Source organism: Lampetra fluviatilis, unplaced genomic scaffold (assembly GCF_964198595.1).
Source record: "Lampetra fluviatilis unplaced genomic scaffold, kcLamFluv1.1 SCAFFOLD_148, whole genome shotgun sequence".
Taxonomy (NCBI): Eukaryota; Metazoa; Chordata; class Hyperoartia; order Petromyzontiformes; family Petromyzontidae; genus Lampetra; species Lampetra fluviatilis.
Genome location: NW_027620724.1, coordinates 7,501 through 33,041, shown reverse-complemented (window position 1 = coordinate 33,041; position 25,541 = coordinate 7,501). Strand labels below are relative to the sequence as shown.

Below are 25,541 nucleotides of genomic sequence, written 5' to 3'. Positions count from 1 at the left end.
CACTATATACTACACTATACACTACACTATACAATATATACTACTATACACCACTATACACTACACTATACACTATATACTACATTATACACTACACTATATACTACTATACACTACACTACACACTACACTATACACTACACTACTATACACTAATCTATACACTACACTATACACTACATTACACACTACACTATACACTACTATACACTACACTACACACTACACTAATCTACATTACACTATACACTACACTATACACTACAGTATACACTACTACACGGGTACGGGTAGGCCGTGAGTCACTGGTGAGCCACCGTTTGTCACTCATTTCCCAACGTCTTGTCTCTTCTCACAATTCAAGTTCCTAGACTCAATTCTAGATTGGAAGCTTTCGTGACTGCAAGGAATCATATTCTTATGTTTTTTCGGTAAAGTCACGTAGGTAAAACATCAAAATTAATGAAAATAAAATAAAATAAAAACAAAAATCACGACGTTTCGGAGGCAACACAAGTCTCCGTCATCAGGTGGGACCGTCACAGCCGAATTAGCTGCATCACTTGATCAAGTGATGCAGCTAATTCGGCTGTGACGGTCCCACCTGACGACGGAGACTTGTGTTGCCTCCGAAACGTCGTGATTTTTGTTTTTATTTTATTTTATTTTCATTAATTTTGATGTTTTACCTACGTGACTTTACCGAAAAAACATAAGAATATGATTCCTAGAATCAACCCACCCGCGCCTGCAACATGGCTTCATCCCAGAGGTCGCAATCGGGTACCCGGTACCCGTACCCGGCCGGGTACAGGTAGTCGGGTATCGGGTACGGGTAAGGAATCAAAACCCTTTGGAACCTCATTTGCCAGTAAAAAATATGATAATTGTTTTTTTACCCTTCTATCTGGCAACAAAACTGACACCTTTTTTTACAAGGAGTCATGTTTGCATAGACCACAATACCTGCAGTCATAATGCAAACAAAAAACATAACTCTGATAATGTATGTGCACTGTCCTTGAAGTTGATTGGTCCACACCCGAGACAGCTTTCCTTAGAGCCTAGTCTCACATGGTCCTTGAAGTTGATTGGTCCACACCCGAGACAGCTTTCCTTAGAGCCTAGTCTCACATGGTCCTTGAAGTTGATTGGTCCACACCCGAGACAGCTTTCCTTAGAGCCTAGTCTCACATGGTCCTTGAAGTTGATTGGTCCACACCCGAGACAGCTTTCCTTAGAGCCTAGTCTCACATGGTCCTTGAAGTTGATTGGTCCACACCCGAGACAGCTTTCCGTAGAGCCTAGTCTCACATGGTCCTTGAAGTTGATTGGTCCACACCCGAGACAGCTTTCCTTAGAGCCTAGTCTCACATGGTCCTTGAAGTTGATTGGTCCACACCCGAGACAGCTTTCCTTAGAGCCTAGTCTCACATGGTCCTTGAAGTTGATTGGTCCACACCCGAGACAGCTTTCCTTAGAGCCTAGTCTCACATGGTCCTTGAAGTTGATTGGTCCACACCCGAGACAGCTTTCCTTAGAGCCTAGTCTCACATGGTCCTTGAAGTTGATTGGTCCACACCCGAGACAGCTTTCCTTAGAGCCTAGTCTCACATGGTCCTTGAAGTTGATTGGTCCACACCCGAGACAGCTTTCCTTAGAGCCTAGTCTCACACGGTCCTTGAAGTTGATTGGTCCACACCCGAGACAGCTTTCCTTAGAGCCTAGTCTCACATGGTCCTTGAAGTTGATTGGTCCACACCCGAGACAGCTTTTTTACTGGCAAATGAGGTTTCAATGATGTAAATGCTTCATCCCGAGCTCTCATACTCTGATGGTGCATTGCCTTTGAGTTGTGCGCCTTTTGGCGTCATCTGGTCCAACACCATGTGAGACAAGGCTCTAAACACCCACAGAGACCCATAGACACCCACAGAGACCCATAGTCACCCATAGACACCCATAGACACCCACAGAGACCCCATAGACACCCATAGACACCCACAGAGACCCATAGACACCCATAGACACCCATATACACCCACAGAGACCCCATAGACACCCATAGACACCCACAGAGACCCATATACACCCACAGAGACCCATATACACCCACAGAGACCCATAGACACCCACATAGACCCATAGACACCCACAGAGACCCATAGACACCCACAGAGACCCATATACAACCATAAAGACCCATATACACCCACAGAGACCCATAGAGACCCACAGACACCCACAGAGACCCATAGACACCCACAGAGACCCATAGTCACCCATAGACACCCACAGAGACCCATAGACACCCACAGAGACCCATAGTCACCCATAGACACCCATAGTCACCCATAGTCACCTACAGAGACCCAGAGGCCCCTCCCTCTCTAGCCCCTCCCCCCTCTAGCCCCGCCCCTTCTAGCCCCTCCCCCCTCTAGCTCCTCCCCCTCTAGTCCCGCCCCCCCTAACCCCTCCCCCTTTCTAGCCCCTCCCCCCTCTCTAGCCCCTCCCCCTCTGCTCCACGAGGTAGTTCGTGCCCGCGTTGGGTCCCGTTGAGTCGCTCGGAGTCGAGGGGGTCAATGGAGGTCGGCGTGGGGCTGACAGTCACCTGGTTCATCACGACGACGACGATGATGCTGATGATGCTGCTGATGATGCTGATGCCTCTAGCAGCACTCACACAGGCACAAGGTACTGGTGGGGGTTCAGCTCGCCACACACACACACCACTCACTCACCCACCCACTCACTGATTCACCCACCCACTCACTCACTCATCCACCCACTCACTCACTCATCCACCCACCCACTCACTCACTCACCCACCCACTCACCCACCCACTCAGTCACTCACTCACCCACCCACTCACTCACTCACCCACTCACTCACTCACTCACCCACTCACCCACCCACTCACTCACTCACCCACCCACTCACTCACCCACCCACTCACCCACCCACTCACCCACTCACCCACTCACTCACCCACCCACTCACCCACTCACTCACTCACCCACCCACCCACCCACTCACTCACTCACTCACCCACTCACCCACCCACTCAATCACTCACCCACCCACTCAGCTACTCACTCACCCACTCACTTACCCACTCACCCACCCACCCACCCACTCACTCACTCACTCACCCACCCACTCACTCACCCACTCACCCACTCACTCACCCACTCACCCACTCACCTACCCACTCACCCACTCACCTACCCAACCCACTCACTCACCCACTCACCCACTCACCCACCCACCCACTCACTCACCCACTCACCCACCCACCCACCCACCCACTCACCCACTCACCCACCCACTCACCCACTCACCTACCCAACCCACTCACTCACCCACTCACCCACTCACCCACCCACCCACTCACTCACCCACTCACCCACCCACCCACCCACTCACCCACTCACCCACCCACTCACCCACTCACCTACCCAACCCACTCACTCACCCACTCACCCACCCACCCACCCACTCACCCACTCACCCACCCACTCACCCACTCACCTACCCACCCACTCACTCACGCACCCACCCACCCACTCACCCACCCACCCACTCACTCACCTACCCAACCCACTCACTCACCCAGCGTACACGTCAAGTTCGTGGTCATGGGGTCAACTTTGGGGGGCAGGAAATCTTTCAGGGGGTCTCAGCCCAGAAAAATATAACTAATTTTCTTCCTAGAATATTTAAAAATTCGCTAACGCATGGGATGGACTTTTAATACATTTTTTCGACAATAATGCCTAATAGTTTATTGTATTGCATTGCTCTGTTTGAACTTTTTTTTTTAACTTTTCCTGTTTCATTGTATGCAATGGCAGAGATTAGGGATTCGTAAAGTAAAACCGCGACCACAATCACATCGACAAAAATCTGCGCGTTGATTTACGTGCAGACGAGTCCTGATCTTGTGGCCAATATTTAGCAAATCGTTGTTTTTATTTAAATAGCGCGGCAATTATTTATTTAAATAGCAATTTATTGACGACCTTGGTACACGCACACAACATGCACACACACACACACAAAGATAAAGATCCCCCGTGTAGCCTTAACAGACTGTAGAGGCAAGTGCTGTTAGCGAGCACCTATGAAGGCCGGCACGGCACACGAGGGGGTGGGTGGCCAGCACCACGCCCGACCGCCTTTGTCTCCCCGGTGACGATGCTTACACACCACGTACTCATTTGAGGCTGAGTCGACCTAGGGGAGGCCCGGGACCAGTTCAGATAATCGTCACTGGTGTTGGCCATGAGCGGGAATCGAACCCGGGTCGCCAGTTTCGTAGCGCAGCGTCGCGCTAACCGCTGCACCACCGCTCCCCACTACACACACGTACACACACACAGACACACACACACACATGTACACACACACACACATGTACACACACACACACATGTACACACACACACACATGTACACACACACACATGTACACACACACACACATGTACACACACACACACATGTACACACACACACATGTACACACACACACACATGTACACACACACACACATGTACACACACACACGTACACACACACACACATGTACACACACACACATGTACACACACACACACATGTACACACACACACATGTACACACACACACACATGTACACACACACACACACATGTACACACACACACACACATGTACACACACACACACACATGTACACACACACATGTACACACACACACACGTACACACACACACATGTACACACACACACACATGTACACACACACACACACATGTACACACACACACACACATGTACACACACACATGTACACACACACATGTACACACACACACACGTACACACACACACATGTACACACACACATGTACACACACACATGTACACACACACACACATGTACACACACACACACATGTACACACACACACATGTACACACACACACACATGTACACACACACACACATGTACACACACACACACACATGTACACACACACACACATGTACACACACACATGTACACACACACACACGTACACACACACACATGTACACACACACACACATGTACACACACACACACACATGTACACACACACACACACATGTACACACACACACACATGTACACACACACATGTACACACACACACACACGTACACACACACACATGTACACACACACACACATGTACACACACACACATGTACACACACACACACATGTACACACACACACACATGTACACACACACATACACACACACACATACATAGACATACACATAGAAATACACATGTACACTCACCCACCATCCACCCACCACCCACCCGCCCACCCACCCGCTCACCCACCCGCTCACCCACCCACCCACTCACCCACTTACCCATCCACCCACTCACTCACCCACCCACCCACTCACTCACTCACCCACCCACCCACCCGCTCACCCAACCACTCACCCACCCACCCACCTCACTCACCCACTCACCCACCCACTCACCCACCCACTCACCCACCAACCCGCTCACCCAACCACTCACCCACGCACCCGCTCACCCACCCACCCACTCACCCACTTACCCATCCACCCGCTCACCCACCCACTCACCCACTCACCCACTCACCCACCCACCCACTGACCCATCCATCCACTCACTCATCCACTCACTCACCCAGCCACTCACCCACCCACTCACCCACTCACCCACTCACCCACCCACCCGCTCACCCACCCACTCACCCACCCACCCACTCACCCATCCGCTCACCCACCCACCCACTCACCCACCCACCCACTGACCCATCCACCCACTCACTCACCCACTCACTCACCCACCCACTCACCCACTCACCCACCCACTCACCCACCCACTCACCCACGCACCCGCTCACCCACCCACCCACTTACCCATCCACCCACTCACTCACCCACGCACCCACGCACCCACCCACTCACCCACTCACCCACTCACCCACCCACCCACTCACCCACCCACCCACCCACCCACTCACTCACTCACCCACCCACCCGCTCACCCACCCACTCACCCACCCACCCACTCACCCATCCGCTCACCCACCCACCCACTCACCCACCCACCCACTGACCCATCCACCCACTCACTCACCCACCCACTCACCCACTCACCCACCCACCCACTCACCCACCCACCCGCCCACCCATCCACTCACCCATACTGCTGTGCCAGGCTATGTGCAGGAGGAGGAGGTCACGGGACAGACCCTGCTGGTGCTGTGGCTAGATTGAGATGTTGACTACCTCGCCTGGTCTACAGGAGGTCACGGGTTCCCTGTTGACAACCTCGCCTGGTCTACATGAGGTCGTGGGTTCGATGCTGAGATGTTAACTACCTCGCCTGGTGTACAGGAGGTCGCGGGTTCGATGTTGACTACCTCGCCTGGTCTAGAGGAGGTCGTGGGTTCTTTATTGAGATGTTGACTACCTCGCCTGGTGCACAGGTGGTCGTGGGTTCGATCTTGACTACCTCGCCTGGCCTACAGGAGGTCGTGGGTTCTTTGTTGAGATGTTGACTACCTCGCCTGGTACACAGGAGGTCGTGGCTTCGATGCTGAGATGTTGACTACCTCGCCTGGTACACAGGAGGTCGTGGGTTCTTTGTTGAGATGTTGACTACCTCGCCTGCTCTACAGCAGAGCCGTGCGTTCTTCGTTGAGATGTCAGCCACCTCACCAGGTGCGCTTTAGCTCCAACGTTCTCCCTGTCCGCCCCCCGCCCCGCCCCCCCAGACTGCGACAAGGCGACTCAAGTCCGCTCCGTGCCTCACCGGAGCGTCGTCTTGCCGTGCGACGGCCCCCGACGCGCCACCACCGCCGCCGCCCTGCAGAAGGGTTCCTGCTCCGTCGAATCCGTCACCTGGTTCAGGGTGACTTCCACGGGCGGACGGGTCTTGGTGTTCCACCTGGCGGGTCCCTCCCCGCCGGCTAACGCGTCGGGGGTCGAGTACCCGGCCAGGGATCCGCCCGTCGCTGTGGGGACCGACAGAGTCTCGCTGGTGTTGGCGGACGCGGTCCCGGCAGACGGAGGCCGCTATCGGTGCGCGTGCCGATTGACGTGCGCCGGGAGGACGGAGTTCAGCTGCGACGAGGTGTCGTTCGTGGTCACTGAAGGTGAGTGTGTGTACGTGTGGGTGTGTGTGTGTGTGTGTACGTGTGTGTGTGTGTGTACGTGTGTGTGTGTACGTACGTGTGTGTGTGTGCCGGAGGCCCCGGGGGGACAGGCTTTTATGACGTCTCCTGGCCAAACCCCATTTGGCGGAGCCAGGAGACTGAATCTTTACCCTCGGGGCTCCTCCAGAAACAACGAAAAGCCACTGCGGGTGGCCACGTGGAATGTTCGAACGCTCACTGCGGAGGAGAGGCTGCCACTCCTCTGTCGGGAGCTGGACCGGTACCACCTGGATCTTTGTGGCATTCAGGAGGTCCGGTGGACCGGCTCTGGCTCCTGCCACCATGAGGGGTGGACAGTCCTCCACTCGGGGCAGGAGACTGCCAAACAACAGGGTGTGGCTCTTCTTCTGAACAAAAGAATGAAGGGGGCGTGGGAGCGTGGCGGTGAGGTGTGGGAAGCTGTAAGCCCCAGGCTACTTTGGGCTCGCCTTCCGATCAAACCGGAGGCGAGGAGTGGTGGTCGTGGTTACTTATGCCCCCACGGAAGACGAACATCCATGGAGGGATGCAGGCAGAGCCGATGAGTCAGATGCCTTCTATGACCTCCTGTCACAGGTGCTGGCTAAAGTGGCCACTCGGGACAGAGTCATCTTGTTGGGTGACTTCAATGCCCGAGTTGGTCATGATGCTGGCACCTGGTCTGGAGTGATTGGAAGGCATGGGCCAGATCAGCTCAATAACAACGGTAGGAGGCTGCTAGATTTTTGTGCAGCCCATGGGCTTGTAAATACCAACACGCTCTTCCGGCATCGGCGCATCCACACAACGTCTGGTCTACAGGAAGTCGTGGGTTCTTTGTTGAGATGTTGACTACCTCGCCTGGTATACAGGAGGTCGTGGGTTTGATGTTGAGATGTTGACTAACTCGCCTGGTCTACAGGAGGTCGTGGGTTCTTTGTTGAGATGTTGACTACCTCGCCTGGTGTACAGGAGGTCGTGGGTTCGATGTTGAGATGTTGACTACCTCGCCTGGTATACAGGAGGTCGTGGGTTCGATGCTGAGATGTTGACTACCTCGCCTGGTACACAGGAGGTCGTGGGTTCGATGTTGAGATGTTGACTACCTCGCCTAGTCTACAGGAGGTCGTGGGTTCGATGTTGAGATGTTGACTACCTCGCCTGGTGTACAGGAGGTCGTGGGTTCGATGTTGACTACCTTGCCTGGTCTACAGGAGGTCGCGGGTTCGATGTCGACTACCTCGCCTAGTATACAGGAGGTCGTGGGTTCTTTGTTGAAATGTTGACTACCTCGCCTGGTCTACAGGAGGTCGTGGGTTCGATGTTGAGATGTTGACTACGTCGCCTGGTCTACAGGAGGTCGCGGGTTCGATGTTGACTACCTCGCCTGGTGTACAGGAGGCCGTGGGTTCGATGTTGACTACCTCGCCTGGTGTACAGGAGGTCGCGGGTTCGATGTCGACTACCTCGCCTGGTATACAGGAGGTCGTGGGTTCTTTGTTGAAATGTTGACTACTTCGCCTGGTCTACAGGAGGTCGTGGGCTCTTTGTTGAGATGTTAGCCACCTCGCCTGGTCTACAGGAGGTCACGAGTTCGATGTCGACTACCTCGCCTGGTCTACAGGAGGTCGCGAGTTCGACGTTGACTACCTCGCCTGGTCTACAGGAGGTCACGAGTTCGATGTCGACTACCTCGCCTGGTCTACAGGAGGTCACGAGTTCGATGTCGACTACCTCGCCTGGTCTACAGGAGGTCGCGAGTTCGACGTCGACTACCTCGCCTGCTCTACAGCAGAGCCGTGCGTTCGACATTGAGATGTCAGCCACCTCACCAGGTGCGCTTTAGCTCCAACGTTCTCCCCGCCCCCCCAGAGTGCGACATGGCGACTCAAGTCCGCTCCGTGCCTCACCGGAGCGTCGTCTTGCCGTGCGACGGCCCCCAACGCGTCGCCGCCGCCCTGCCGAAGGGTTCCTGCTCCGTCGAATCCGTCACCTGGTTCAGGGTGACTTCCACGGGCGGACGGGTCTTGGTGTTCCACCTGGCGGGTCCCTCCCCGCCGGCTAACGCGTCGGGGGTCGAGTACCCGGCCCGGTATCCGCCCGTCGCTGTGGGGACCGACAAAGTCTCGCTGGTGTTGGCGGACGCGGTCCCGGCAGACGGAGGCCGCTATCGGTGCGCGTGCCGATTGACGTGCGCCGGGAGAACGGAGTTCAGCTGCGACGAGGTTTTGCTCGTGGTCACTGAAGGTGAGTGTGTGTACGTCTGAGACCAGGAAAGGCACCGGGCAGAGATGATCTCCCAAGCGAAATGCTGAGGGAGGGTGGCGTTTGTGCACAGACAGCCCTACATGACATCAGAACAACAGTCTGGACCGCTGGACGGGTACCGCAGGATTGGAAGGATGCCCTGGTGGTCCCCCTCTTTAAGAAGGGGGACCGCACAGACTGTAACAACTACAGGGGCATCTCACTCCTCAGTGTGCCGGGAAAGGTCCTGGCCAGGATTATTCAACATCGCCTTGCTAGGCACGCTGAGGAGAGGCTTGCGGAGCACCAATGCGGTTTCAGGAAAGGGTGGTCTTGCACAGATGCCATATTTTCTGTCGGTCTGCTACAGCAGAGGTGTAGGGAATTCCAAAAAGACCTACATCTCTGCTTTATTGACCTGGTCAAGGCCTATGATACCATGAGTAGGACTGGGCTCTGGGTTGTTCTTTGTGCTTATGGAGTCCCTGACCCACTGCTCACGATCATTAAGGACCTTTATGATGGTGAGTGGGTAAAACTACGTGGCCGGAAGTCAGAGCCATTCCTTGTACACCTTGGGGTGCGACAGGGATGTCCTCTGGCTCCCACATTATTTAACATCTATTTTGACCACGTAGTTCGTGAAGCCTTCAATAGCTGTACTGGGGGAATTTCCATTTGGTACAGATATAATGGGAGGCTGATCGACGCCCGGGTGCGATCAAGGGATGGCTCCCTATTGGTCAACCACGTTATGTATGCCGATGATTTGGTAATAGCTGCTCATTCAGAAGAGGAGTTGGAGACGCTGCTGCTGAGACTGGAGCGTGCCACTAAGAGGTGGGGCCTTACCATCAGCCCCACCAAAACTAAACACCTGCCTGGGTGTTTTGTACCATCGGACACTCCACCCCCACAACTCCCAATCGGTGATGGGGCAGTTGTGGAGAGAGTGGAGAGTTTCCCATACCTGGGCAGTGTGCTCATGGCCGGCTCCAGTTTATCAGCAGAGGTCTCGCTCCGAATCAGTCGAGCGGCAATATCTTTTCATCGGTTGCGTAACGCTGTGTGGAAGCTACCTGGTCTGTCGCTCCGCACGAAGCTTCGGGTCTTCTCGGCCACGGTCATTCCCTCCCTTTTCTACGCTTGCGAAACGTGGACCCCCCGAATGGAGCATCTTCGCCGGTTGGAAACATTTAGGCTGGCCTGCCTACGATCCATCCTGGGTTTAACCTGCAGGCTGGATTGTGTGAGGAGCTCACAAATCTTCGAACGATCTGGACAAAGTCCCATCGGTGAGCTCCTCCGGCAGGCAAGGCTGCGTTGGCTGGGTCATGTAGCCCGCATGCCCAGCCACATATATAGTAGCTACTACATATGTAGTACATATGTAGTAGTAGCTACTACTACATATGTAGTAGCTACTACTACATATGTAGTAACTACTACTACTACATATGTAGTAGTAGTAGCTACTACTACTACATATGTAGTAGTAGTGAGTGTATGAGTGTGTGAGTGAGTGTGTGAGTGAGTGAGTGTATGAGTGAGTGTGTGAGTGGGTGAGTGAGTGTGTGAGTGTATGAGTGAGTGTGTGAGTAAGTGAGTGGGTGTGTGAGTGTATGAGTGAGTGAGTGTGTGAGTGTATGAGTGAGTGTGTGAGTGAGTGAGTGGGTGAGTGAGTGTGTGAGTGAGTGAATGAGTGAGTGAGTGTATGAGTGAGTGAGTGAATGAGTGAGTGAGTGTATGAGTGAGTGAGTGTATGAGTGAGTGAGTGAGTGAGTGAATGAGTGAGTGAGTGTGTGAGTGAGTGAGTGTGTGAGTGAGTGAGTGTGTGAGTGAGTGAGTGTATGAGTGAGTGAGTGAATGAGTGAGTGAGTGTATGAGTGAGTGAGTGAGTGTGTGAGTGAGTGAGTGTGTGAATGAGTGAGGGAGTGTATGAGTGAGTGAGTGAGTGTGTGAGTGTATGAGTGTGTGAGTGTGTGAGTGAGTGTATGAGTGAGTGTGTGAGTGTATGAGTGAGTGTGTGAGTGAGTGAGTGTGTGAGTGAGTGTGTGTATGAGTGAGTGTGTGAGTGGGTGAGTGAGTGTGTGAGTGGGTGAGTGAGTGTGTGAGTGTATGAGTGAGTGTGTGAGTGAGTGAGTGTGTGGGTGTATGAGTGAGTGGGTGAGTGAGTGTGTGAGTGAGTGAATGAGTGAGTGAGTGTGTGAGTAAGTGAGTGAGTGTGTGAGTAAGTGAGTGAGTGTGTGAGTGAGTGAGTGAGTGTGTGAGTGAGTGAGTTAGTGAGTGTGAGTGAGTGAGATAGTGAGTGAGTGTGTGAGTGAGTGAGTGTGTGAGTGAGTGGGTGAGTGTGTGAGTTAGTGAGTGTGAGTGAGTGAGATAGTGAGTGAGTGTGTGAGTGAGTGTGTGAGTGGGTGAGTGGGTCAGTGGGTGAGTGTGTGTATGAGTGTGTGAGTGAGTGTGTGAGTGAGTGTGTGAGTGAGTGTGTGAGTGAGTGAGTGGGTGAGTGGGTCAGTGGGTGAGTGAGTGAGTGGGTGAGTGGGTGAGTGGGTGAGTGAGTGAGTCCACTGCCCCCTCTCCCCTCTCCGTGGGGTCGACTCAGATGGACGCTCTACCACATCACCCGTGCCTGTGACAGCTGCCAGTGTTGTCTTGGTGACGGTGGTGGTGGTGGTGGTGGCGGTGGTGGCGGTGTTGGTGGTGGCTGCGGTGGTGGGGATCGTTCTCGCTGTGCGTCGGTGCAAACGTGAGTGTCGTGTGTAGTGTATAGTGTAGTGTATAGTGTAGTGTATAGTGTAGTGTATAGTGTATAGTGTAGTGTGTAGTGTAGTGTATAGTGCAGTGTGTAGTGTAGTGTATAGTGTAGTGTGTAGTGTAGTGTAGTGTGTAGTGTATAGTGTATAGTGTAGTGTATAGTATAGTGTATAGTGTAGTGTATAGTGTATAGTGTAGTGTATAGTGTAGTGTATAGTGTATAGTGTAGTGTATAGTGTATAGTGTAGTGTATAGTGTATAGTGTAGTGTATAGTGTAGTGTATAGTGTAGTGTGTAGTGTAGTGTAGTGTATAGTGTAGTGTATAGTGTAGTGTGTAGTGTAGTGTATAGTGTAGTGTAGTGTGTAGTGTAGTGTATAGTGTAGTGTATAGTGTAATGTATAGTGTAGTGTGTAGTGTAGTGTATAGTGTAGTGTAGTGTGTAGTGTATAGTGTAGTGTAGTGTATAGTGTAGTGTATAGTAGTGTAGTGTATAGTGTAGTGTATAGTGTAGTGTATAGTGTATAGTGTAGTGTATAGTGTATAGTATAGTGTATAGTGTAGTGTATAGTGTAGTGTATAGTGTAGTGTATAGTGTAGTGTATAGTGCAGTGTATAGTAGTGTAGTGTATAGTGTAGTGTGTAGTGTATAGTGTAGTGTATAGTGTAGTGTATAGTGTAGTGTGTAGTGTATAGTGTAGTGTATAGTAGTGTAGTGTATAGTGTATAGTAGTGTAGTGTATAGTGTAGTGTGTAGTGTATAGTGTAGTGTATAGTAGTGTAGTGTATAGTGTATAGTAGTGTATAGTGTAGTGTGTAGTGTATAGTGTAGTGTATAGTAGTGTAGTGTATAGTGTAGTGTGTAGTGTAGTGTGTAGTGTATAGTGTAGTGTATAATAGTGTGTAGTGTATAGTGTATAGTATAGTATAGTGTATAGTAGTTTAGTGTATAGTGTAGTGTATAGTGTAGTGTATAGTGTAGTGTATAGTGTAGTGTATAGTGTAGTGTATAGTGTAGTGTAGTGTATAGTGTAGTGTAGTGTATAGTATAGTGTAGTGTATAGTGTAGTGTAGTGTATAGTGTAGTGTATAGTGTAGGTCTCTGCGTGAGTCTCTGTGTGAGTAGTCTATGGGTCTCTATGAGTAGTCTGTGGGTGTCTGTGTGGGATTTCGGTGTCTGATGCTGCGTCGGTGTGGGTCTCCCGTTCACCGCTGTGTCTGTGTGTGTTGTGTGTTTGTGTGTCTGTGTGTCTGTGTGTGTTTATGTGTTTGTGTGTCTGTGTGTTTGTGTGGCTGTGTGTGTGAGTGTCTGTGTGTGTTTATGTGTCTGTGTGTTTGTGTGTCTGTGTGTGTGTCTGTGTGTCTGTGTGTCTGTGTGTTTGTGTGTTTGTGTCTAAGCAGGCAATCGGCGCGCGTCCAACCAAGAGACGTCTCTACAAGAGAATGACGTGAGTCTGTGGGTCTCAGTGTTGAGTCTGTGGGTCTCAGCGCTGAGTCTGTGGGTCTCAGTGCTGAGTCTGTGGGTCTCAGCGTTGAGTCTGTGGGTCTCAGTGCTGAGTCTGTGGGTCTCAGTGCTGAGTCTGTGGGTCTCAGTGCTGAGTCTGTGGGTCTCAGCGTTGAGTCTGTGGGTCTCAGTGCTGAGTCTGTGGGTCTCAGTGTTGAGTCTGTGGGTCTCAGCGTTGAGTCTGTGGGTCTCAGTGTTGAGTCTGTGGGTCTCAGTGCTGAGTCTGTGGGTCTCAGTGCTGAGTCTGTGGGTCTCAGCGTTGAGTCTGTGGGTCTCAGTGCTGAGTCTGTGGGTCTCAGTGCTGAGTCTGTGGGTCTCAGTGTTGAGTCTGTGGGTCTCAGTGTTGAGTCTGTGGGTCTCAGCGCTGAGTCTGTGGGTCTCAGTGTTGAGTCTGTGGGTCTCAGTGTTGAGTCTGTGGGTCTCAGTGTTGAGTCTGTGGGTCTCAGCGCTGAGTCTGTGGGTCTCAGTGTTGAGTCTGTGGGTCTCAGCGCTGAGTCTGTGGGTCTCAGTGCTGAGTCTGTGGGTCTCAGTGCTGAGTCTGTGGGTCTCAGTGCTGAGTCTGTGGGTCTCAGCGTTGAGTCTGTGGGTCTCAGTGCTGAGTCTGTGGGTCTCAGTGTTGAGTCTGTGGGTCTCAGCGTTGAGTCTGTGGGTCTCAGTGTTGAGTCTGTGGGTCTCAGTGCTGAGTCTGTGGGTCTCAGTGCTGAGTCTGTGGGTCTCAGTGTTGAGTCTGTGGGTCTCAGTGTTGAGTCTGTGGGTCTCAGTGTTGAGTCTGTGGGTCTCAGTGCTGAGTCTGTGGGTCTCAGCGTTGAGTCTGTGGGTCTCAGTGCTGAGTCTGTGGGTCTCAGTGCTGAGTCTGTGGGTCTCAGCGTTGAGTCTGTGGGTCTCAGCGTTGAGTCTGTGGGTCTCAGTGCTGAGTCTGTGGGTCTCAGTGCTGAGTCTGTGGGTCTCAGTGCTGAGTCTGTGGGTCTCAGCGCTGAGTCTGTGGGTCTCAGTGTTGAGTCTGTGGGTCTCAGCGCTGAGTCTGTGGGTCTCAGTGCTGAGTCTGTGGGTCTCAGTGTTGAGTCTGTGGGTCTCAGTGCTGAGTCTGTGGGTCTCAGCGCTGAGTCTGTGGGTCTCAGTGTTGAGTCTGTGGGTCTCAGCGCTGAGTCTGTGGGTCTCAGCGCTGAGTCTGTGGGTCTCAGTGTTGAGTCTGTGGGTCTCAGCGCTGAGTCTGTGGGTCTCAGCGCTGAGTCTGTGGGTCTCAGTGCTGAGTCTGTGGGTCTCAGCGCTGAGTCTGTGGGTCTCAGCGCTGAGTCTGTGGGTCTCAGTGCTGAGTCTGTGGGTCTCAGTGTTGAGTCTGTGGGTCTCAGTGCTGAGTCTGTGGGTCTCAGCGCTGAGTCTGTGGGTCTCAGTGCTGAGTCTGTGGGTCTCAGTGTTGAGTCTGTGGGTCTCAGTGCTGAGTCTGTGGGTCTCAGCGCTGAGTCTGTGGGTCTCAGTGCTGAGTCTGTGGGTCTCAGTGTTGAGTCTGTGGGTCTCAGCGCTGAGTCTGTGGGTCTCAGCGCTGAGTCTGTGGGTCTCAGTGCTGAGTCTGTGGGTCTCAGTGTTGAGTCTGTGGGTCTCAGCGTTGAGTCTGTGGGTCTCAGCGTTGAGTCTGTGGGTCTCAGTGTTGAGTCTGTGGGTCTCAGCGTTGAGTCTGTGGGTCTCAGTGTTGAGTCTGTGGGTCTCAGCGTTGAGTCTGTGGGTCTCAGCGTTGAGTCTGTGGGTCTCAGTGTTGAGTCTGTGGGTCTCAGCGTTGAGTCTGTGGGTCTCAGTGCTGAGTCTGTGGGTCTCAGTGTTGAGTCTGTGGGTCTCAGTGTTGAGTCTGTGGGTCTCAGCGCTGAGTCTGTGGGTCTCAGCGCTGAGTCTGTGGGTCTCAGTGCTGAGTCTGTGGGTCTCAGTGTTGAGTCTGTGGGTCTCAGCGTTGAGTCTGTGGGTCTCAGTGCTGAGTCTGTGGGTCTCAGTGTTGAGTCTGTGGGTCTCAGCGCTGAGTCTGTGGGTCTCAGCGCTGAGTCTGTGGGTCTCAGTGCTGAGTCTGTGGGTCTCAGTGTTGAGTCTGTGGGTCTCAGCGTTGAGTCTGTGGGTCTCAGCGTTGAGTCTGTGGGTCTCAGTGTTGAGTCTGTGGGTCTCAGCGTTGAGTCTGTGGGTCTCAGTGTTGAGTCTGTGGGTCTCAGCGTTGAGTCTGTGGGTCTCAGCGTTGAGTCTGTGGGTCTCAGTGTTGAGTCTGTGGGTCTCAGTGCTGAGTCTGTGGGTCTCAGTGTTGAGTCTGTGGGTCTCAGTGTTGAGTCTGTGGGTCTCAGCGTTGAGTCTGTGGGTCTCAGTGTTGAGTCTGTGGGTCTCAGCGTTGAGTCTGTGGGTCTCAGCGCTGAGTCTGTGGGTCTCAGCGTTGAGTCTGTGGGTCTCAGCGCTGAGTCTGTGGGTCTCAGTGTTGAGTCTGTGGGTCTCAGTGCTGAGTCTGTGGGTCTCAGCGTTGAGTCTGTGGGTCTCAGTGCTGAGTCTGTGGGTCTCAGCGCTGAGTCTGTGGGTCTCAGTGTTGAGTCTGTGGGTCTCAGCGCTGAGTCTGTGGGTCTCAGTGCTGAGTCTGTGGGTCTCAGTGTTGAGTCTGTGGGTCTCAGTGCTGAGTCTGTGGGTCTCAGCGCTGAGTCTGTGGGTCTCAGCGCTGAGTCTGTGGGTCTCAGCGTTGAGTCTGTGGGTCTCAGCGCTGAGTCTGTGGGTCTCAGTGTTGAGTCTGTGGGTCTCAGCGCTGAGTCTGTGGGTCTCAGCGCTGAGTCTGTGGGTCTCAGCGTGTAGTCTGTGGGTCTCAGCGCTGAGTCTGTGGGTGTCAGCGCTGAGTCTGTGGGTCTCAGTGTTGAGTCTGTGGGTCTCAGCGCTGAGTCTGTGGGTCTCAGTGTTGAGTCTGTGGGTCTCAGCGCTGAGTCCGTGGGTCTCAGCGTTGAGTCTGTGGGTCTCAGCGTTGAATCTGTGGGTCTCAGCGTTGAGTCTGTGGGTCTCAGCGCTGAGTCTGTGGGTCTCAGCGCTGAGTCTGTGGGTCTCAGCGTTGAGTCTGTGGGTCTCAGCGTTGAGTCTGTGGGTCTCAGCGCTGAGTCTGTGGGTCTCAGCGCTGAGTCTGTGGGTCTCAGCGCTGAGTCTGTGGGTCTCAGTGCTGAGTCTGTGGGTCTCAGTGCTGAGTCTGTGGGTCTCAGTGCTGAGTCTGTGGGTCTCAGTGTTGAGTCTGTGGGTCTCAGTGCTGAGTCTGTGGGTCTCAGTGTTGAGTCTGTGGGTCTCAGTGTTGAGTCTGTGGGTCTCAGTGTTGAGTCTGTGGGTCTCAGTGTTGAGTCTGTGGGTCTCAGCGCTGAGTCTGTGGGTCTCAGTGCTGAGTCTGTGGGTCTCAGTGCTGAGTCTGGGGGTCTCAGCGTTGAGTCTGTGGGTCTCAGCGTTGAGTCTGTGGGTCTCAGCGCTGAGTCTGTGGGTCTCAGTGCTGAGTCTGTGGGTCTCAGTGCTGAGTCTGTGGGTCTCAGTGTTGAGTCTGTGGGTCTCAGTGTTGAGTCTGTGGGTCTCAGTGTTGAGTCTGTGGGTCTCAGCGCTGAGTCTGTGGGTCTCAGTGCTGAGTCTGTGGGTCTCAGTGTTGAGTCTGTGGGTCTCAGTGTTGAGTCTGTGGGTCTCAGTGCTGAGTCTGTGGGTCTCAGTGTTGAGTCTGTGGGTCTCAGTGCTGAGTCTGTGGGTCTCAGCGCTGAGTCTGTGGGTCTCAGTGCTGAGTCTGTGGGTCTCAGTGCTGAGTCTATGGGTCTCTGTGTGAGTCTATGGGTCTCAGTGTGAGTCTGTAGGTCTCAGTGTTGAGTCTGTGGGTCTCAGTGCTGAGTCTATGGGTCTCAGTGTTGAGTCTGTGGGTCTCAGTGCTGAGTCTGTGGGTCTCAGTGTGAGTCGATGGGTCACAGTGTGAGTCTATAGGTCTCAGTGTGAGTCTGTGGGTCTCTGTGTGAGTCTGTGGGTCTCAGTGTGAGTAGTCTATGGGTCACAGTGTGAGTCTATGGGTCTCAGTGTTGAGTCTGTGGGTCTCAGTGCTGAGTCTGTGGGTCTCAGTGCTGAGTCTGTGGGTCTCAGTGCTGAGTCTGTGGGTCTCAGTGTGAGTCGATGGGTCACAGTGTGAGTCGATGACGACGATGTGCACCTAGCCTGGCACCGTCAGCTGACGACCACTTCCATTGTTGTTGTCGTCGTTGTCGTCATTGTTGTTGTCGTTGTTGTTGTCGTTGTTGTTGTTGTCGTCGTTGTCGTCGTTGTTGTCGTCATTGTTGTTGTTGTCATTGTTGTTGTCATTGTTGTCGTTATTGTTGTTGTTGTTGTGCACCACCGCCAGTACGCCACGCTGGGACCACAGGAGATCGGCTACAGCAACCTGGATCCACAGCGACTCCGCACGGGCCTCCACCCTCCCGCGGGAAACTACGAGAACTTCCGCTCGGCTTGAGGGCCGCCCGCGCGAAGAGAGACAGAGACAGAGAGAGAGAGTTAGTCGGTTCGGTCGAAGGCGATGCCGGTAGCTTCGTTCGGTACGTCCGCTTGCTGTGTCGTGAATCTATTCTAGTTTTTTATCGGGAGGGAGCGTTCGTTCACGCGGTGTGCGGTGCGCGGTGTGTGGGTGCGTGGGCCGGAGGTCACAAACGGGTTTTGATTCCTTACTCGTACCCGTACGCGGCCGCACCAGGGTCGCAAATGGGTACCCGTACCCAGCCGGGTACGGGTACGGGTACAGGTACCCGTACCGTACCCGGCCGTACCCGTACCCTACCCGTACCCGGCCGGGTACGGGTAGGGTACGGGTATCGGGTACCCGGTTGCGACCTCTGGGATGAAGCCACGTTGCAGGCACGGGTGTGTTGATTCTAGGAACTTGAATTGTGAGAAGAGACAAGACGTTGGGAAATGAGTGACAAACGGTGACTCACCAGTGACTCACGGCCTACCCGTACCTGTACCCGGCCGCACCAGGGTCGCAAATGGGTACCCGTACCCGTACCCGGCCAGGTACGGGTAGACGTTCCTACCTGTACCCTACCCGAAATGAGTGACAGACGGTTACTCACCAGTGACTCACGGCCTACCCGTACCCGTACCCGGCCGCACCAGGGTCGCAAACGGGTACCCGTACCCGGCCGTACCCGTACCCTACCCGTACCCGGCCGGGTATCGGGTAGGGTACGGGTATCGGGTAGGGTACAGATAAAGATAAAATAATAAATTAAATAATTGTATACTACGAAGTTTCGATTGCAACACAAGCAAATCATCATCAGGTATAAAAGAAATAGCAAACAAAAATCTAACCAGAAAACTATAGACAGACATACAAGCAGACAGACATCACGAAGATACACACAGAGAGAGAGAGAGAACACGTATCGGCACAAAGAGAGAGATCGTCTCTGTGACGAGGCCTTAAATAGAGAGAGGGTGGGCGGGGGCGGAGAGAGGGAGGGGGCAAAGAAAACATTTGCATGTCAATGAGTGCGATGACGCGTGGCACGGTACGCAAGCTTGAAAATTAGGTGAACGGGAGAGAGACACACTAAAATTAAATAATCTAGCAAATTATCGAAATGTAATGTAATGCAACACAATTAACGCATAGCCCGGTCGATTACGTTTTTCAAAGATTGCTAAGTTAGAATTTAAGTGTGACAATTCCAAAGAGAGGACACATGCCGAGAGAGCTGATGAAAGTTGCAAGCGAGAATTTCATCATCGCTTGCAGCTGGGGTTGGCATCGTCCCCCACTCCACCTGATGTCGAGGGTAAATGGGCGAGGTTTAGGACTGTGGCTCATGCAGCTGCAATGGATGCTTTGGGTACGCGGTCCAGACCTCCCCAGAAACCCTGGCGGACAGAGGTGGTGTTCAATACGGCTGAGAAAAAGCGACAGGCCCACTCTCATCGTCTACAGCATCCCACGTCGGAGAATGAGGAGGCTTACCGCAGCCTTCGCTCGGAGGTTCGGAGAGCCGTGAGGCGCTGCAAGGATGGGTGGTGGTCGCGGGTTGCTGAGGAGATGGAGTCTTCCTCGGTGGCCCGCGATCACAAATCGCTCTTTAATTCAATCACAAACTTAACCTGCAGCGCCACACCTATTACCATCATTAAGGGAAAGAACGGTGATCCAATCTCAGACCCCCAGGAACAGGTTTGCAGATTTGCTGAGCATTCCTGTGAGGTCCTGTGGGGGGGGGGGGGGGGGTGAAATTCCTCAGCCTGGAAAATATCGTGGGACAAAGTGGGGATGACCCTGCTGAGGCTGCGGTGCCTCAAATATTGGAAGAAGTCACCCCCTGTGAGTGGCGTACTGAAGGCGATCCAGAGTCTGAGACCAGGAAAGGCACCGGGCAGAGATGATCTCCAAAGCGAAATGCTGAGGAAAGGTGGCATCAGCCAGTCATCTCGGTCATCTCAGTCAGTCGACCCGTGGCACCTGCTGGGTCTGCCCCGTAACCTGCCAGCGGGCGTTCAACACTTCACGTGGCCTCAAACTGCACATGGCCTGGCACAAGCGTCGTGGTGACGTCACCGCCACTTAGTGGCGAATGGCGGTTGTTGTTGTGTGTGTGTCTGTGCATGTGTATCTGTGTTTGTGTCTGTGTGTCTGTGTGTGTGTATCTGTGTCTGTGTGTCTGTATCTGTGTGTCTGTGTGCCTGTGTGTGTGTGTCTGTGTGTCTGTGTGCCTGTGGGGAGCGGTGGTCTAGCGGTTAGCGCTATGAGCCCGGCCACCCGAGTTTGATTCCCGCTCACAGCCAACACCAGTGACGACTGAACGAGAACGGATCAGCATACCACAACAACAACCGCCATTCGCCACTAAGTGGCGGTGACGTCACCACGACGCTTGTGCCAGGCCATGTGCACCTTGAGGCTACCACGTGAAGTGTCGAACGCCCGCTGGCAGGAGGTCACGGGGCAGACCCAGCAGGTGCCACGGGTCGACTGACCGAGATGACCGAGATGACTGGCTGATGCACCACCTGTGCCCCCTACTGTACCACACACACACACCCTACTGTACCACACACACACACACATGCAGTGCGTCGTATTGCCCCACGCGCCTCCGATTAAACACAGCATGGCTACGTATGGCGCGAAAGAAGTATTAACATACCACACGCATCTCCATCTATACGAAAGGCAAAGTTGTGAATTATGCGCGTCTGTTCAAAATGTTTAGCGTACTTACCGACATGCAACGAACTGGAAATTTGCCACGTGGGGGGGGGGGAGTTCAATAACGCAGAGATTTTTTTGCACGGCAAGTGAGCTGTGACGTCACATCTGTCACGTGACCCGCGCACGTGGTATGCGTCACGTGGTGTACTGTATCCCGCTCACTGGTCAACAACAACAACAACAACAAAAAGGTGTTTTTCTGGCCTGGACTTTTGCAGCTGTTCTAGACTAATTTCAGGGTGCCGATTCCACATCTGATCTCAGATTTGCTCCGTCACATCTCATTTTTATGCTATCGGCATACCCCGTTTTCATTGATTTTACCCGAAATTACCTCCGTCGCTGATGATTGCAAGTTGTTGCGAGTCAGCGACTGCTTTAGTGTCAAAATATGGCGCTGTATTTTTAGGACAGTGTGTTTATAATATCACCTTATGTAGCTATCCACATTTATTTGCTATTTTTCTTCCGCAGTTTTTATTGAAAATGCAATATTTGATATCGCAAAAAACCTGTGATGTGATAGACAAAAACCGATGCCAGATTTGGAATCGGCACCCCCAAAAAATACCTTAAAACCGTTGGAATACCTTATGCCAGAAAAAAGTGTGTTGACCAGTGTTATTTCAACCGCTCCTGGGCCTCCCCCTAGGTCGACTCAGCCTCAAACGATTAACGATTAACTGGCGTGGCGAGTGAACATCGCCACTGGGGAGACAAAGGCGGCCGGGCGTGGTGGATCCACGTTCCGGGCGAGGCCGGGTAGTACAGCTAGTTTGTAATAAACCACTTCCACGACACGTTGAGTCTTGCGTCTGTGTGTCTGTGTGTGTGTGTCTGTGTGTGTGTCTGAGTGTGTGTCTGTGTGTGTGTGTGTATCTGAGTGTGTGTCTGTGTGTGTGTCTGTGTGTGTGTGTCTGAGTGTGTGTCTGTGTGTGTCTGTGTGTGTGTGTCTGTGTGTGTGTCTGTGTGTCTGTGTGTGTGTCTGTGTGTCTGTGTGTCTGTGTGTGTGTCATCTCGGTCATCTCGGTCAGTCGACCCGTGGCACCTGCTGGGTCTGCCCCGTGACCTCCTGCCAGCGGGCGTTCGACACTTCACGTGGTAGCCTCAAGGTGCACTTGGCCTGGCACAAGCGTCGTGGTGACGTCACCGCCACTTAGTGGCGAATGGCGGTTGTTGTTGTTGTGTGTGATGACTGCCCGGCTCGGCACTCTCTTCAGATGGTTTCCCTCCCTCTCATCTCTCTCTCTTTTTCTACGATCAGTGGAAACAAGAAGATGCTCGGAGTAGTCGGCACTTTGCTTCGTTCATTTCGTATTTTTTTTTTTAAATAACTTTGCTTTATGTAAACCCCCACCTCTCGCTCATTCTCTCGGTCATTCTCTCGCTCGCTCGCTCGCTCTCTCTCTCTCTCACTCACTCTCTCTCACTCTCTCTCTCACTCACTCTCTCGCTCACTCGCCGCATGCGCGAGCTCTCTGCTCCTCCGTTCCCCCGCGGCTTCCCGCGCACCGCCGGTCGACGGTGGGAGAGCTTCGTCCGCGGCTACCACGTCACATGGTCAGTGGCTGACAAGATGGCGGAGATGCAGCCACATGGTCAGTGGCTGACAAGATGGCTGACAAGATGGCCGACAAGATGGCTACCACGTCACATGGTCAGTGGCTGACAAGATGGCGGACAAGATGGCCGACAAGATGGCTGACAAGATGGCCGACAAGATAGCCGACAAGATGGCGGAGATGCAGCCACATGGTCGGTGGCTGACAAGATGGCTGACAAGATGGCTGACAAGATGGCCGACAAGATGGCTGACAAGATGGCCGACAAGATGGCGGAGATGCAGCCGCATGGTCGGTGGTTGACAAGATGGCTGACAAGATGGCTGCCACGTGGTCGGTGGCTGACAAGATGGCCGACAAGATGGCCGACAAGATGGCTGACAAGATGGCGGAGATGCAACCGCGTGGTCGGTGGCTGACAAGATGGCGGACAAGATGGCTGACAAGATGGCGGAGATGCAGCCACATGGTCAGTGACTGACAAGATGGCGGCCACGTGGTCAGTGACTGACAAGATGGCCGACAAGATGGCTGACAAGATGGCGGAGATGCAGCCACATGGTCAGTGGCTGACAAGATGGCGGCCACGTGGTCAGTGACTGACAAGATGGCCGACAAGATGGCGGACAAGATGGCTGACAAGATGGCTGACAAGATGGCCGACAAGATAGCCGACAAGATGGCTGACAAGATGGCGGAGATGCAGCCACGTGGTCGGTGGCCGACAAGATGGTGGACAAGATGGCCGACAAGATGGCCGACAAGATGGCTGCCACGTGGTCGGTGGCTGACAAGATGGCTGACAAGATGGCTGACAAGATGGCCGACAAGATAGCCGACAAGATGGCTGACAAGATGGCGGAGATGCAGTCACGTGGTCAGTGGCTGACAAGATGGCCGACAAGATGGCTGCCACGTGGTCGGTGGCTGACAAGATGGCCGACAAGATGGCCGACAAGATGGCCGACAAGATGGCGGACAAGATGGCTGACAAGATGGCGGAGATGCAGCCACGTGGTCGGTGGCCGACAAGATGGTGGACAAGATGGCCGACAAGATGGCCGACAAGATGGCTGCCACGTGGTCGGTGGCTGACAAGATGGCTGACAAGATGGCCGACAAGATGGCTGACAAGATGGCGGCCACGTGGTCAGTGACTGACAAGATGGCCGACAAGATGGTGGACAAGATGGCTGACAAGATGGTTGACAAGATGGCTGACAAGGTGGCTGACAAGATGGCGGAGATGCAGTCCGGGGCCCAGGCTCCAACACCGAACCCCAAATCCTCCTTCTGCCTCTTCTCATATCCTCTAAGCCCCGCCTCTAACCACGCCCCCCTCAGGACTTTCTCGATGGTTCCCGCGTGTACCCCTGAGCTCCGCCCATGAACTTTGGCCCAGATCGAACCCGTAGCCCTGCATGGCTGTGACCGATGCGGCAATGCCTATTGCAGCTCCACCGTGTGTGTCGGTGTGCTCTCTCATTACACATGCATGTAGCGTGTTGTCCTTACACCCCCCCCCCCCCCCCCCCCCCGGTTACCTCCGATTGCCGCGGATGTACTAAAGCTTCTCGTCCCTTGCTACCGATGTCACCGAAGACTTGCTCGATAAAATAAGAAAACGCACGCGCAAACGAAAAAACAAGTCTTTTCAGGGCTGCAGATTTCTCTTTTTTTGCCGTCATATAGCGGCCCCGTCGCTAGAGGGCCGGGAGATGTCGACTACCTCGCCTGGTACGCGGGAGGTCGCGTGTTCGACGCCTGACCCTGACGGACGCCTCGCTGCTGTGTACTTTGCAAGATGTCGACTACGCCGGACCCTGACGGAGTGGCAAACCAGAGGTCGCAAACGGGTTTTGATTCCTTACCCGTACCCGTACCCGGCCGCACCAGGGTCGCAAACGGGTACCCGTACCCGGCCGTACCCGTACCCTAGGGTACGGGTATCGGGTACCCGATTGCGACCTCTGGGATGAAGCCATGTTGCAGGCACGGGTGGGTTGAATCTAGGAACTTGAATTGTGAGAAGAGACAAGACGTTGGGAAATGAGTGACAAACGGTGACTCACCAGTGACTCACCGCCTACCCGTACCCGGCCGCACCAGGGTCGCAAACGGGTACCCGTACCTGGCCGTACCCGTACCCGATACCCGTACCCTACCCGTACCCGGCCGGGTATCGGGTAGGGTACGGGTATCGGGTACCCGATTGCGACCTCTGGGATGAAGCCATGTTGCAGCAGGCGCGGGTGGGTTGAATCTAGGAACTTGAATTGTGAGAAGAGACAAGACGTTGGGAAATGAGTGACAATCGGTGACTCAGCAGTGATTCACGGCCTACCCGTACCCGGCCGCACCAGGGTCGCAAACGGCTACCCGTACCCGTACCTGGCCGGCTACGGGTAGCCGGGTATCGGGTAGGGTACGGGTATCGGGTACCCGGTTGCGACCTCTGTGGCAAACTGGAGGAAATCGCGCAATGATAAAAAAAAATCACGAAACTTTATTGTCGGCAGGTGTAAGAGACACCCCATTCCGCTGCTGCGTAGATCATCACGTGGACATTCACTGCAGCAAATACTCACACAAATACAAAGATCCCCCGTATAGCCTTAACAGACTGTAGGGGCAAGTGCTGCTAGCGAGGTACTGTGGCACACGAAGGGGTGGGTGGCCAGCACCACGCCCGGTCGCCTTTGTCTCCCCGGTGGCGATGTTTACCACACACCGCTACACCGGGTACTCATTTGAGGCTGAGTCGACCTAAGGGAGGCCCAGGACCGGTTGGGATGATCGTCACCGGTGGTGTTGGGCGTGAGCGGGAATCGAACCCGGGTCGCCTGGCTCTCTGTGCTGTGTGCTAACTACTACGCCACCGCTCCCTACACACACACACACACACAGACACACACACAGTCACACACACAGACATACACTCAGGCACACACACACACACAGACACACACACAGTCACACACACACACACACTGACACACACTGACACACACACACAGACACACACACAGTCACACACACACACTGACACACACTCAGACACACAC

General features: G+C 53.7%; 1 protein-coding gene and 1 long non-coding RNA gene across 3 annotated transcripts in view; one reads left to right on the top strand and one right to left on the bottom strand.

Moving 5' to 3' along the window:
• Window positions 1-2,502: 2,502 nt before the first annotated feature.
• LOC144954307 (uncharacterized) lies at window positions 2,503-18,715 on the top strand. Of its 2 annotated transcripts, XM_078884830.1 has the most exons (6): window positions 2,503-2,694; window positions 6,805-7,185; window positions 9,076-9,450; window positions 12,053-12,196; window positions 13,605-13,651; window positions 18,059-18,715. In XM_078884830.1, the coding sequence occupies exons 1-6, from the start codon at window positions 2,583-2,585 to the stop codon at window positions 18,167-18,169; spliced, it is 1,170 nt and encodes a 389-aa protein (XP_078740956.1). In that variant the 5' UTR covers window positions 2,503-2,582; the 3' UTR covers window positions 18,170-18,715. The 2 variants fall into 2 exon arrangements, with proteins under 2 accessions (XP_078740956.1, XP_078740957.1); XM_078884831.1 differs by lacking the exon at window positions 12,053-12,196.
• Window positions 18,716-24,996: 6,281 nt separating this feature from the next.
• The window catches only part of LOC144954308 (uncharacterized), a 4,927-nt gene continuing 4,382 nt past the window's right edge, over window positions 24,997-25,541 (bottom strand). Inside the window, exon 3 of the long non-coding RNA XR_013641137.1 lies at window positions 24,997-25,361. This is a non-coding gene — a long non-coding RNA (uncharacterized LOC144954308). The remainder of the gene's footprint in view (window positions 25,362-25,541) is intronic.

Excerpts from the sequence above, each read along its gene's own strand:
- LOC144954307 (XM_078884830.1), top strand. The coding sequence starts at position 2,583 with ATGGAGGTCGGCGTGGGGCTGACAGTCACCTGGTTCATCACGACGACG. Across the intron at positions 2,695-6,804 it reads AGCACTCACACAGGCACAAG|ACTGCGACAAGGCGACTCAA; the intron begins GTACTGGTGGGG and ends CCGCCCCCCCAG. Across the intron at positions 7,186-9,075 it reads GTCGTTCGTGGTCACTGAAG|AGTGCGACATGGCGACTCAA; the intron begins GTGAGTGTGTGT and ends CCGCCCCCCCAG.